Source organism: Sparus aurata, chromosome 1, assembly GCF_900880675.1.
Source record: "Sparus aurata chromosome 1, fSpaAur1.1, whole genome shotgun sequence".
Lineage (NCBI taxonomy): Eukaryota > Metazoa > Chordata > Actinopteri > Spariformes > Sparidae > Sparus > Sparus aurata.
The window spans coordinates 23,224,453-23,238,616 of NC_044187.1; the positions used below are offsets into that span (position 1 = coordinate 23,224,453).

General features: G+C 40.4%; 1 protein-coding gene across 1 annotated transcript in view; it reads left to right on the plus strand.

Annotated features, from left to right (window-relative positions):
• The first annotated feature begins 591 nt into the window (after positions 1–591).
• Positions 592–14,164, plus strand: part of stx8 (syntaxin 8) — a 43,141-nt gene continuing 29,568 nt past the window's right edge. Inside the window, exons 1-6 of the mRNA XM_030435693.1 lie at positions 592–747; positions 1,557–1,656; positions 1,764–1,858; positions 2,126–2,236; positions 5,918–6,051; positions 7,257–7,349. Coding sequence (XP_030291553.1) covers positions 731–747; positions 1,557–1,656; positions 1,764–1,858; positions 2,126–2,236; positions 5,918–6,051; positions 7,257–7,349 — 550 coding nt within the window. The 5' untranslated portion in view covers positions 592–730. The remainder of the gene's footprint in view (positions 748–1,556; positions 1,657–1,763; positions 1,859–2,125; positions 2,237–5,917; positions 6,052–7,256; positions 7,350–14,164) is intronic.

The window sequence follows — 14,164 nt, forward strand, 5'->3', positions numbered from 1 at the left end:
GATAAAAACCCTGACAAAAGATAATTTAAAGTAGTGAACAGTTAAAAGGATAAAATGCATAAGATAATAATAAATAAAATAAAATAGTATCGAAGATAAATAATTAAAAAAAAATTATTTAAGATGAAAATTGTTTAAAAAAAACAAAAAAACAAACAAAAACAAAACAAGATAGGAACAACAACATAAAATACGATAGAACCACATAAGAATGGAATAAGAATTTAAAATATTAGTTAAAAGCCTGATTAAAAAGGTGTGTCTTTAACCTTCCCTTAAAAATATCAACAGTCTCTGCAGACCTGAGGTTCTATTCGTTTTCATGACTGAATAAATGGAATAAATACACAAGGACAAGACAATTTCACACTGTTTCACTTTGTTTATATGTGGAGGAGGCCTGCCACCTTTCCCGCTTAAAATAATGTTCTTGGGACCTTATTTTCCTCTGAGAACAGCTTGTTTATTCAGTTATGGAAAAATAGACTCCATTATTGCATCATTAATATTGTAATATTAGTATCGTCTTCTCCAAATCAACATAGTGCCCCTTTTCAAGCACATTTTTACCTTTGTTTACGTTTTCTGTACAAACCGCGGCCCTAGAGTCAACTGTTCCTCGCAGTGACCCGTAGTGACGTCGCACCCAAACAAGACGAGGTTTGCTGGTGATTACTGCCGGATGGTTCAAACTAAGTGGATTTTCTCTTCGTAGCTTACATTTATCGAAATGTCTCAGGATCCGTGGTAAGTAATATGCTCGAAGGCTACAATAAATCCTCTCAACTGTGAAATATACTACAACGGATGACGTTAAACAACCCAGTTAGCCACTGTCTCTGTGTGCTGCTAGCTGAAGTAGCTAGGTCTTTACCTTTAAAGACTTACGTTAGCCGAAAAGCAGTAAGTTAACTTGCATTTTCAAAAAAAACGTTGCAAAATCAGCTCTTTATGTGTTGAGAAAAGTATCATGGCGGTCCCTGATTCGTTGTGCAATCCTGTCGCAACCATTTAACCCCAAACTTTAACGTTAGCAGAATCGGAAGAGGAAAAGGAGATGCAAAAAACCAAGAGTCACATGATAAATATAAAGCCTTTATTCTCAGACGTTTTACACAACTAAACAAAACTGCAACGGCGCAAACACTTCGCAGTAGGTGCAGTCAGTGCTTTTGAGGCTCTCAGGATTGTTCATACGGGTTTTTAGACACTCACTGGTATATTTAAGATTGAACTACAGCATCAAAAACGGATGACATCAAGCCCTCTGGCAGCCTGAACACTTAACATCATGAGCTAGTTGGGCAAAATAGCTTGTATGTACTGACTGTATTGTATGGCATTCTAAAAATACAATTCTTACATTTTTATAGGTTGCTCAACACTAAACAGATAAGACAGTTGCCGTCTCGCCTCTGTTTTGTTCATTAGCACATTAACCAGATAACTAAACATAGGTCTTTCTGTGTTGCTCTATAATTTACTCTGTGGCTGCTGTTTTATCATGTGTCATTAATGATTTGTGTGACATCTTTATCCTATTCTTTGCTCTGTAGGTTGCAGAATTATGATGCCACTTGTCGCTTGTCTCAGGAAATAGCAGAAAACATTCATGAACGGAACAGGCAGCAGAGAACAGGGGGGAACCCTGCAAAGGTAAGCTGTTGCATTCACGGGCAAAGTGGAATTGCCCACAGATATTTTCAGGAATAGTCAGGTTTCGCTTGCTGCCACTTGGTGTGAGTGTCTTCTGTCTTTTTCAGATCAACATGACTCTACGGGCATCGCTGCAGAAGCTCAAACAGAATATTGCCCAACTCAAAGACGGTTTGTTGCGAGCATCATCGGCTCGGCGAATGTATCCTTTCTTCTGAGAATGCCCTAGGCAGTGGAAGTCATGAGATTGAGTTTACATTTTAGACTGAAGGATGCTTTCAGTAGCAATCGTATTCCTATAGAGGGGGGTAGAGTGTTTTGAAAAGATCTGCCCTAACTGCTAGAGTGTTTCCCATTAGAGGGGCTTCTGTGTTCCTGGGTTAATTAAAAACTGACAATCTGCCAACTATCACTTCCAGTTTTTGAAGTAATATCGACCTTTTGCATGACTTTAACGTGGCTTCACCAGAATGCAGTCGGAGGCTGATAGGAGGCAGAACCTTATTGATGACCTGCTAACCAGAGAGAAGCAACTCAACGCCACCTTCAAGGGAGACGCCACGGAGCCTGAACCCTCCAGGTATTAATTTGGAAATTGCATTTAGCCCCCTCTGCTGTCAATGACTAGAGCTGCACTAAATTATTAATTAGTTGACGATTAAATTAATCCTTTTATTTAAATGATATTTTAAGAAAAAAAAGTGAATATTTTTGAGTTTGTTTACTCTACTATGACAGTAAATTAAACTATCTTTAGGTAGTGGTCAAAACAAGATATTTGGGAATGTCATTTTGGGCTTTTGGAAACACTAATGGACATTTCCCCCCATTTTCTCACCAAACAACTAATCGATTAAGTGAGAAAGTATTCAACAGATTAATTGACAGTGAAAATAGTTGCAGCCCCAGATTAATAAAGTATGACATTTTGACTGTTTCCAATGCCTTAGGTGAATCTCAGCATATGAAAATATTAATGATCACTGTGATACTTTGCTTAAAACCATACTAGTAGTTCCTCAATGTGCCCCCTGTAGCTGATAAGGAGCACTTATTATGTTTGTAAACAGAAAACTCCAGCAAATCGTCATCTGTGCAGAGTGTGAATCTTCCTCTTTTTTATATGAAGGATGGTTTCATAAACTACTCAGCTACATTGCTGCCTCAGATGGTGTATTTATAGTACTCAGGATTGATGCTTTTCTTAAAGCACTTTTATTTTGAAAATATTCTGGCACAGCCACCTTTTTTTCCCCAAGTAGTTCAAGAAATTTGAGCAATATTTCCCCACCATGAGTCTCTGTCTGTCACTGCCACTCAGTGTCAAAATGGTCAAATAATGAATTGACCCATGATGCTTCAGGGGCCATCCTGCTCAGAACATGCCACCTTTCATTTTCAGATTTTTTCCTCTCTGAGATCTTTTCTTTTATAATATCTGGTGCTGGTTGCCCAATTAAAAATAATGAATCCTCATTCTCTTGTCTATGTCCTTGACCAGAGAGGTCATAGGCTCTGTTCTCTGCTTTGATGAGATGTCACCGTTCACTAACTTTCTGTGAAAGTCTTTGAGCATCCTGTGTGCTGTGACCTCTTCCTCGGAAGGAAGTCTGTCCGTCTGCCATTTTGACAGGGCATCCTAAACTTTATAGCTAATTCTTTTTTATTGGGAGATTTGTTCGTTTTGCACTGTTGATCACACATTTGGCACCTCCTGAAAAAAAGAACACACGCACACACAGACACACACACAGACACACACACACACACACAGACACACACACACACACACATACTAATTATTTTGAGCAATGTGTGTTTCTTGATGAACACAGATGGAAGGAATAAGTTTACAGTTAATCACCCTCCACTGAACAGTTATTTGAATACTTGTGGAGCAAATCAGAGAGCTGGATGTCACATCTTACATCCTCTTCATCATCTGATGTCATGTCAATGCGACAGAGCTGAAAACCTTAGGCAGCAGGCAGTCATTCCTCTGTGTAATGTTTGACCTAGTGTGGTGCAGGTGATTTTTGTTTGGACAGGAAGAGGAAATGGTGTCATGTTGTTAACTGCCTCCGGTTTCTCACGTCTGTTTTATAGACTAGGGTTTTTTAGATGGTACCTCTGTCCAGTCAATTTCAAGTCAAGTCAGTTTTGTTTTGCAGATGATTACATTTTGTTTTTATTTACATTTTACACAGCGTCCCAACTTGTTTGTAATAGTGGTTGTACTCTATTGATTCCTTTACACTACTGTATGCCAGGCGGAATACCTTAAATGACAGAAGCGTGAAACCAGGCCTCAGTGTTTTATCAGATCAGTAGAATATGGAGAACCACTTCTATGGATGCCTCGATAGGAGACTGCTTTTCTCTGATATCTTTCACAAGCTTTGGTTTTGGGATTGATCTACTTAGCGGTGCTTTGTACAGGCTTTCATCTCTTTTTTTTTTTACAGACCACACACCCAATTACATAAAAGGCTCTGATAAAAAAATCTCAAATGACATTTGCTAATAAATTAGCTTGGCGAACTGTAATCATGTGGTTCTATGGTTTTTAGTGTGCTCACTGAGACCTTACTTTAATAGTGATATGTGGTGGGTAATTTGGATTTGTGGGTAAGACCTATTCCCACTGTGTGGTCTCTGAGGACAGAACGTGGGAGGGGGTGGATTGGCCATGCTTGGATAATCTAAGCTGGTCTTTTTTTTTCTTTGTGAGAACTTTGGGTAGAAGAAAATGGGATAGAGGTTACAGACATAAACAATACATTTTAAGCATCTCCATTTCAGACTAAGCAAAAAAAGGACATGGCGCCTACATTTGAATGCTCAGTTCACCCCGCTGGCCCTCGGACCCACCTTTCCTCCACTATTCGCTAACCTCTCCTTTGTATTTGATTACGCTGGAAATAGTTGTACTTAGTTAAATCTCACCTGTCTAAGTCATTCAGTCAGGATGCGGGTGCTCGGGCCCCGATGGCGGCAGTCTAGTGCAAGAGATGTGCCTGACTGATTTTGGCGCTCCCCACTGACTGGTTAATTGGATCTTCACACACTGGGCACTTGCATGGAGGAAGTGGAGGGCTGGCACACAGTCTCATAGTAATCAAACATGTCAGAGAGATTAGAGCGAATGCCTTGTTTCACCCACTCCTCTCTGATGGTATCAGTCTCAGCTAGCCAGCACTGTGAGTGGTCTCATAATGCTTTACTTAGCACTTCAAAAAATGCTGGAATTAGTGATCACACACAGATGTGTGAGTTTGGGTGAGATAAAAGCAGCATTATTCATTACAAAAATAAAAAAAAAACACACACAAAAAACAGGCTCAAATACCTTGAGAGATTAACCAAAAAGCTTTTGTCTTTTGAATTTGAAAGATAATATTTAAATGTACCCATGAAAGACATCATTTCTTAAGCAGGACACCAAAATCCCAGCAGTACAGTTTAGTATAGGAATGTTAAGTTTCTTCTGTCTCTGATAAGGCTACACGTGGCTCAGGTCACTTCTCCTGGGCCTGACCAGGGGACGACATGCTCACAGTAGACATTAGTTAAATCCAGCCTCACACAGAGATTCTGAACCCGTCACCGCAAGGCAGCACAGCTTTAAGCTATTAACAGAAGAATAGCTTTTAAACCACACAGCGGTGTTTAGCACAGTACAGTACAGTGCAGAGAGCTCTCCGGTCTGTCAATTTGTCTGGGCAAAAACCTCCCTTGCAGTCCACAGTGCTGTGACCGATTAGCGTGCAGTTTTGTTTACACACATCATAAGCTAACCTGGTATTTTTCAATCATTCAAAACACTTAGAAGAAAAAAAATGAGTAAATAAATGTTTTTTTCTGTGATCTGAAGGGTTTGTTGTAATAAAATCTTCAAAAGAGTACAATTTTGAAAGGGTAACATGCCTTGTACAGATGTGTTAGCTGTAAGAGTTGTACAGATGTGCGTTATACCCCATCCCAACCTAACTGTGTTTACTTATACAGCTAAAAGTTACTGATGCCAGATGAGTGTTTTAGACTTGTGTGATGGAATGGTGATTGACAGACAACACAGGCACTTTTTCCATCTACATGTAGTTGTAGGGCACTGTTGGGTGACTTGAATTTGGAATTTTAACAGCTGGTGCTCTGCTTTTGGGCAGGAATAGTAATTTCATGATCTCTAAAACATTTATTGATCTATGTGGGGGAGGCAATTCTCAAAACGACATTATCAAATCATGATTGTGTTTCACAGGTCATCCTTGATGGCCCAAGGGGCAGGAGCGAGTCGAGGTGTTGCGGCCAACCCCTGGCTGGTCAACGAAACAGAGGAGACCAGAGGGCTGGACTTTGGAGAGATCAAACAGCAGCAACAACGAATCATTGAAGGTAATTACACATGATTGAATAAATGGTAAATGTACTGCACTTAGATTGAGCTTTTCTATCTTAACTGACCAATCACTTTACAATTAGAATTACAATTTGTCTACCATTCATTTGGGGTTCAGTTTCTTGCTACAGAAAACTTTGACAATTGGACTGGAGGAGCCAGTGACCGAACAGCCATCCTTGCAGTTAGATGGCAAAGTTCTCAAATGGCAGGAATTGTCTTTGCATAATCGAGTAAAAGTGTTCTTAAATATGCTTTTAAATTAATTCTTTTGTTTTTTCTTCCCTTATTTGTAATCAGTAATAGTATGGCAGTCTTATCATGCACAATATGTAACATCTCTTAATGTGTACGTAAAAACAATGCACATTTCCTTAACATTGGTTAAGTGCACAAGGACAGTTGTGTAACGTACAATTGAAAGATAACAAGAGCATCTAGGCAAATTATTAGTATTATCAGTTTTGGATATGCTGTTGTATGTTAATCCATAAAATGTGGTTGTTATAAATAACATCTACAAAACATATTGTAAGTCCAAACCTACTTTTTCCCCTGAATGCCTCTGATATGACTCGAACACCCAGACATTAGTTCACCTGACTCCGTGTGACACTTCATTGCCATGTCTCCATTACGGCTCTGGTTATTGTCATTTTGGGATCAGAAATCCCTGTAAAGACAGTGAAACCAAACCACATGGAGATTTCTAGTCCCCTCTGGGATTTCTGGTCGAGCTGGGTAATGGTGAGCGTATGAACCTGCGGTCATAAAAAATTCCAGTGGTGGAGTGTGTGTCAAACTTGGAAACCTACAGAGGCCAAATCTTTCTTTTCCCTTTTCTTCTTTTGAGCTTCACAGTTTTTCCTCTCCACCTTGGCCCGCCGCAGTTATAATAACAGGAGTAAGGCTGAGTGGGGTAAAGTACTGAATGACTCACATGTGGCACTGCGAGCTGAGCTGGACCTCAACAGCCTGTCATTCCTATTTCCCAAATAGTTGCCTCATTATATCAGAACTACAGCATACTCTTAACTGCTCTCTTTTTACAATAAGCGTTTTCAAAGGGGATTGCAGCTTTACTTTTTTGTTCATCGTGCCCCACTGCTAAATTTGACATAGGATTGGATTGTTGTCCTGCATTGTATAATCCTGGGGCTCTCACTTTTTAGGTCCAACATTATTTTCTCTCTCTTCGCAGCCCAGGATGCAGGCTTGGATGCACTAGCCGCTGTCATCAGCCGACAGAAGATGATGGGCCAGGAGATTGGCAATGAGCTGGATGAGCAGAACGGTAAAGTTTGGTTTGCGTCTGTACATATTCGTCAAAAAAAGATTCCAGACGGATTACACACAGCAGTGTGAAAGCAATCAGACATACTTGCAGTACAGTGGAACGAGTTACCTCACGTCACTTGCCGGACAGTGATACTCCCTCACACCCCCGCAACTCTGACATTAACACACACACACGTACTGTACACACACCCTCAAACTATCATTGTCAGTGCAGCTGGGTCACGACGACGTCTAACAACTTGTCCTCTGTCATGCATCCCACAGAGCAAAGTGACCCCTCTCTCCTTATGCTACTTAGATAAGTAAAAAAACAGTTTTGTGTTCTGGAAACAGATCTTCTCAGAGATAATGGTACTTTTGAGTTATTTTTGGCTAAATGCCTCTCATCAGTGCAGAAATAGCTTCCATCAGAGGTGGAACTTGCCATACAGACTGGAGTGCATTGCCCCAGACTGTTATTAAGCTCAGACAGGCGGTACATGAAATGTAAGACTTTAGGACGATCATCTGTCGACCGGTGAACAATTAGATCCTTTAATGCTTCGCTCTCAGACGACTGCAGCAAGTTACCAGGCGAAGGCCTGAGAGTGTCACCTTACAAAGAGGATGTACACCTGTATCGTTTTTTTTAATGTAATCATGAGTGCTCTCTCTGGTGTTTACACTGACAGTGAGACAAGAACATGCATTAGTCTGTCAGCTTCTCCTCTGATAAAGAAAGAAACTTCACAGCTCATGATCTGGAGGTCGATTTTGGAGGGGAGTGGACAATTTGACAGATAGTTATGATAATCTGTGGAAGCTTAGGCTGTTTTTGTTTTAAAACTTTTGCTATGTTTACACGTGGCAGACTTTTAATGAAACAATGCTATAATGCTCATCTGAACGTAGACTGTTTTTAGATGAAAATGTATTAGTGTGGGTTTAGGATAGGCGACTACTGGTCTTTTTGTTAGAGCATGGATACCTGACCTGAACCCGTCGGAAGTGGACGGGCTGGATGGGCTGGGTTGATGTCGGGCAAAATTTAGAAATGATGTCAGGGTTTGGGTCGGGTTTGGTCACGTCAGTTGACATAAAACGATGCCTTCTTCATGCTCATGGTCACTCTGTACATGTCTGTAAACAGGATAATCAGGCAAGCTGTAACCATGGTTACAACTGCTGACAGGGTAAAACAGACTCAGTGCTTCAACTTACACAAACTGCATAAGGCTTGGGTCCATCTTGTTTGTTACAAACAGAGCGCCTGCCCAGTTCGGGTCGGGCTTGGTTTTTACTCCCTCGGACTTGGTCCGGTTGTCAGAAAAATGCGACACAAGCCGTTCTCAAGTCTTTGCCACAGACACTCTGGAAGGAGTGGGTGGACTCTAGTCCTTGATGTTTCTGTCTCCATGGCTAGCCAACTTAGACTTACAATAAACAGTCTCAGAGCTTGATTAATTAGTGGGATAGTTAATACCGCTACACTGGGTTGTGCAGTTAGAATGAAACAAGTAATGAATCCTAAATCCCAACAGAGGGATATTTAGACTCCATAAAACAAATATTAAGTGTCGAAGACACATTAAAATGAAAAGACTAGAATGTTGTTAATTGTTGTGGTGAACTCAGACGAGATTCCTAATAAGCTGTTTATCTGGAGATGTCACACACCTATAGCACAGGCAGTTATTGTCTGTTTTCGACCCTGATGACCAGCCTCCAGTTGGGAAAAGAAAGGCGTTGTACTATCCTGTAATATCCTGTCTGAGCAGTCGTACCCAAACAAGTCCAGAGGTTGTATAACCAAGTGATCTCGGCATGGAAACAAACGACCTTCCCTTCTGCTGGGAAGTAATGGCAGATGTTTAGTTGACACCGATGGGAGAGGGAACGGGAAAGAAAGGAAAGCTGATTGTTTTAGCCCGCTCTCCTGTTACCGTATTGAACTAGAAATGGATCATTGCTCTAATGCTCCGACTGGCGTGTTTTTCTTCTTGTTTTTTCAGCCTTTTGTCATTGTTTCCAGTAGTATGAACCTGAATGGGTGATGGGAGAGCTGTAACTGAGAATTACAGCAGTTCCACTCCAAATGAGGGAGAAGGCAAATGATTTTGGCCCTGGAAACGATGGCTTGTCACTGCTGTGTTTTGACCCCACATAACTATTAAATATACATTTGATGGGAACCAAAGTCTTTATTTCTGTAATGGCCAAAAATATCTATGCCACCTGTGGGAATTGTAATAAGCTCCATGTGTTGATCTGAATCCAACTGTTACATATTTGTAGCCTGCACACATTTCCCCAGGTTTAAGGTGAGCATGTCTGAGTATTATGATATAATAATCCTGAGGTATAAACATGACCTATTGTTTATTACAAAACACATTAATGGTGCATGCAGTGTAACTGGTCCCTGTGCTCATGCAGATGGTTGATCCTCCTCAAGGACCGGTCCGAGCTTTTCACAGTCTCTCCTGGATCTCTGTCTCCACGATTTACAGCCAAGCCTCAGGTCCATAAGGCCTGCTGACACCAGGCAATGATTCACAGGGCCTACAGGGCTCTGGCTTTCCACAGCTTTTCTTTACCTACCTGTGTTTCTTTCCTTTATGGGACCTTTTGCTGCCCCTCCATCTTTCATCTCACTCCCTGCTCTCCTTTGTCTGTTTTCAACAGTCCTGTATTTTATATCCTTCTTCCCATTTCTTCCATTTCTCTGTGTCTCCTCTGTATCGTCTTATACTGAGTTATTGGAGACATATTTGTTCTTTAGTGTTTGACAGGTTGGAGAATAAGGATATATCATACATGTAGCTGTAGATCACAGAACCTCAGAAATACTTTATCGCTGTGTTTCAATAGTATGTGGAGAATTTCAGTTCAAAGTGCAGACTAACGTTTGGAAAGCGACTCCTCTAAACAGATGTAACATCCCCGACAGTCATGTTTTCAGAGTCTGTTGGACAAGCAAACCAGCAGGTTGCTCCCTTTTGTCTTTGTCAATGTTTAACTCTGCCATTTTCATTTGGCTTTCAATCATCTTGTTTTTTTGTTTCACATTTACACTTTTAGTTTTGTTTTTTACCTGCTTTTGAACAATCTCACCGTCAAATATGCTGATGGTAAATATTAATTCTGGAGTCGCTATGGCAATCTACAAGACAAATTAGAAAATGGCTTTCCCCGTTACTACATGGCATGCAAACTTTCAGTGTTGTGCTGTTGCTATGGTAGTTGGATTTAATGCAACATAAAAATTAGTGTGATATGATTAAAAAACATACGTATGAAGAGATTGAGACCCTCAGCCTTTGCCAACCTAAAGACCCAGCCTCACTGCAGCTCTCTGTGGTGGTTTATCCAGTGTTTGAGGAATGTAGTTTGTCTCCTTAAGTGTTATATCCTTGTTATCATAGCAATAACTCTACTTGGGACTCAAACTACGTTTAAAGTGTGGTCTGCCCTAGTAGTGTTTTTCTTTCTATGAGACATTGAGTCTCAATGAGTCAATGTTTTCTGCATTCAACAAATAAAAATTGCTGGAATGTTTTCCTTCTAGACTTGTACTTAAATTACTTGGATTATTGCATAAGACAGTTTTGTAGGTGCTGCATTTCTTACTCGTATTAAATGTCAAAATCGACAATATAAAAAGTAATGCGATAGTTTAATGTTGTCAGAGAGGCAAGGAAAGCGGGTTTAAGTTATAAAGCAGGAGAATGGCAAAGCTCCTTGTTGATCTTGACAGTTGGCGCGTAACCTTGGCGTCTGACTGTCTTTCTGTCTTGTGGGGTTCCTTTTACCCCTGATCACTGTACTGTAGCACTGTTTTGCTATAAATAGATTAAGCTCTTTGTAGTTTGGCTGCTCCAGTCTAGCTCATGACACAAGTGCAGTGGAGGTTGCAGTCATTTCCTTTTCGGGAAACAAATCCGGCTGAGGTCAGCAAGGAAGACGACCCCTTTTTTAGAGGTTTGGAGATGAACCCAAAGCCCTCAGTTAGTCCTCTCTCATACTTGACTGGATCAAAATGGACTGAGAGCTAAAAATGAGTGTGCAGACGGTTTACCTCAATTTCAGCCTCTGTTTTATGGCTCATAACGTTAATCCATTGCTCACTGAAGATTTTCCCTTCTCACTTGCCAGTCATAATAAAAAAGAGAAATTCAATCATTGTTGTTAGTGGGTTAAAATAAGTTAAATTACGTAAATTACGTGCTCACCAAGTTTTTCTTCTTCTTTTATTTCTACCACGTTACTAAAGATCAGTATATTTTTGTTTCCACATTAAACGTTGCAGAAAATAGTCCGGCACATACCAGCCGAAAGGGCTTGCATCAGCAGTAGACTCACTTCCCACCAAGAAAGATCAACATTAATTTCCCCTTTATTAGTGTTGATATTTCTCAGATTGTGGCCTGGAAGAATGACATCATTCCTCGTCGATGTCTAGTACTTGTGAGTGACAGACAGTGGCTTGCTTGTTAAAATTGCTCAGTTTTGAAAGGGGACAGCAAGAGTTTGAGGCTGTCTTATTTGTCAGGGTTTTATGGCCATCTTATGGATTGGATTTGACTGGTGTATTGGTGATGTGATACTACATCTCTGACATAAGCCAAATTTTGTAAAGGGATCCTATCTGAAGTGGCAGTGATTGAAAACGTGATGGAGACAGTTAGGGACACAATAACACTCAAAAGAGGGGCATTTTCTGGTGTATCCTCTTCAAGGTCAGGCATTATGCAGTGAGGATGGAACAATGGAGTTTATTTTATATTCAAGCTAAACTCAATCTGCTCCTCTGATTCAACTGATTTAAGCCACTGTATTTGTTGGGTATTTGTCTCCACCTCCAGATCTCATTTTGATTAGACCTCTGACAGCTCTAGCAGATGTGTTCTGACATTAACTATCACACCCACTGCTTCTCCATGTCCTGTCCCTTTTTTCCCCTCTCTTCGATAATAAGTCTTCGGGCTGCTTGGTCTTACTTTGGCAATTCATATCTTTACAGAGAATACGGCAATAACCACAACGTGTATAGTATATCTGGGACTGGGACAGAAACAGATCCTCATTTTGATTGAGACCTTCTGGAACAAATTTTAGATAGAGGCAAGAAATACTTCCTTTTAGGCTCTGTGACAGGTCTGACCACATGTGCATTCTCATTTTGTCTGAGATAAGAAAAAAAGGCTGTATTTTTTGCCTCAGCAGCGTGCCCAGGCTGAATCTTGTGTCGTCTGGTTACAAGCCTTTGCTTATTTAACAACCTTTTCTTGCCATTCACTTACCTTTCACAATTATCCAGAGTGATTTAGCACAGAGTGAACTCAAATAAGTGGGCAAAAACACTGAAAATACGAGTATAACAACGCTTCTGAATTCTTGATCCTTAAACCCTTATCCTCACTAAATGCTTTCGTTTTTTTAAGGAAGACAAGGTAGATGTTGAGTCCAGACTTTCTCATTGTTTTACCAGTCTTTGTGTAATGCCTTGGGGTAACCCAACATAAACAAGGGAAACTATTGGCCGTTTCCTTGTAATGAATATAAAAGGCTTGCTTCTGCCAGTGGGAGCCTCTGTTGCAACAAATTAAACACAGAGCAATAGCTATTACATCAGTAAGCCAAATTCTTCTGGCTGCTTTTGTAATTGTAATGAAGTACTTCCCCCTTTTTGGACATCATGTGTCATTTGTGGACCCCCTTTATAAGAACACATGGCTGACTCAGTTAGTGACCTTTTGGTAATTGGAGTGTTTTTAAATCACTTTGTCAACCAGCCTGATTATTCTTAAAGTATAATTGTGTTACTTTCCAAGTGTCGTCTCAGTTAGTCGGCTAGCCGCTTAAGAAACAGAATTGGCTTTGCTCCTATGATGGACTTCTGGCTAATAATTAGATCACTGATTTGATTTTGCGTCAGCAGAGGGCCCAAGTTGGACGACACTAATGACTTCCAAATAAACAGTAGAGTGAGAGGAGACAGGCACTTAACTGCTGCAGCACAGTGACATCAGCAGCCGCCCCAGAGAACTCAGGCCCCTGCTTGCTTCTGCTTTAAGAAACCGCTCGGTGAGCAAATAAACCATACTAATGATGGCACTCGGCAGAAATTCAGCATCGTAAGAGCTGTAGATTGATTTATTGTTTGCTTGATTCGCTCCACTTGAAAGTGAGGCTGGTAGTAGTGAGTAGTGTTTTCCAGATGGCATGGAAATGCAGAGAGTCGGCATGTGATGTTCAAAAGAGTGTTGTCATCAGAGGAATGTCAAGCTTCCAATGAGCCACATCATTTTGTTTGACCAGTGGATTCGCTGGCTGGCCTTTGACTTTGTGAATTATTAAGAACTATAGATGATGTCGGGACAACCCACCCACACTGTGATATTGTTTTGTCTCATTTTTCACAAGAACATGGCAAACTTAAGCTGCTCTCGAAATGCAACTCAGAATAACTAATGTAGGTATAGTTTAGACATGCATGCCAAAACCTTTTAGTGTACGTGCGTTATTATGACAAGTAGAGCTGCGAATGAGGTTTATATACATTGTTCTTTGTTCCTTCTGTGAATGTTTTTAAAATAAATGAACTAGAAATTTGTGACAAAAGCCTATTTACAGGTTATCAAATCCCAATAGGGTGTATGACAGGTGATTATTTTGTCTAATCAAGATTTAAAAAAACAGTCAGTATCCAAAACAAGTGATATGAAAAGGACACAAAACATCTTCGAATTACTGTGATAAAGTTATGAATATCGTCTTATTTCAGAGCCCATATTTCGCAATTATCTGGGATTGATTAACAGATAATGA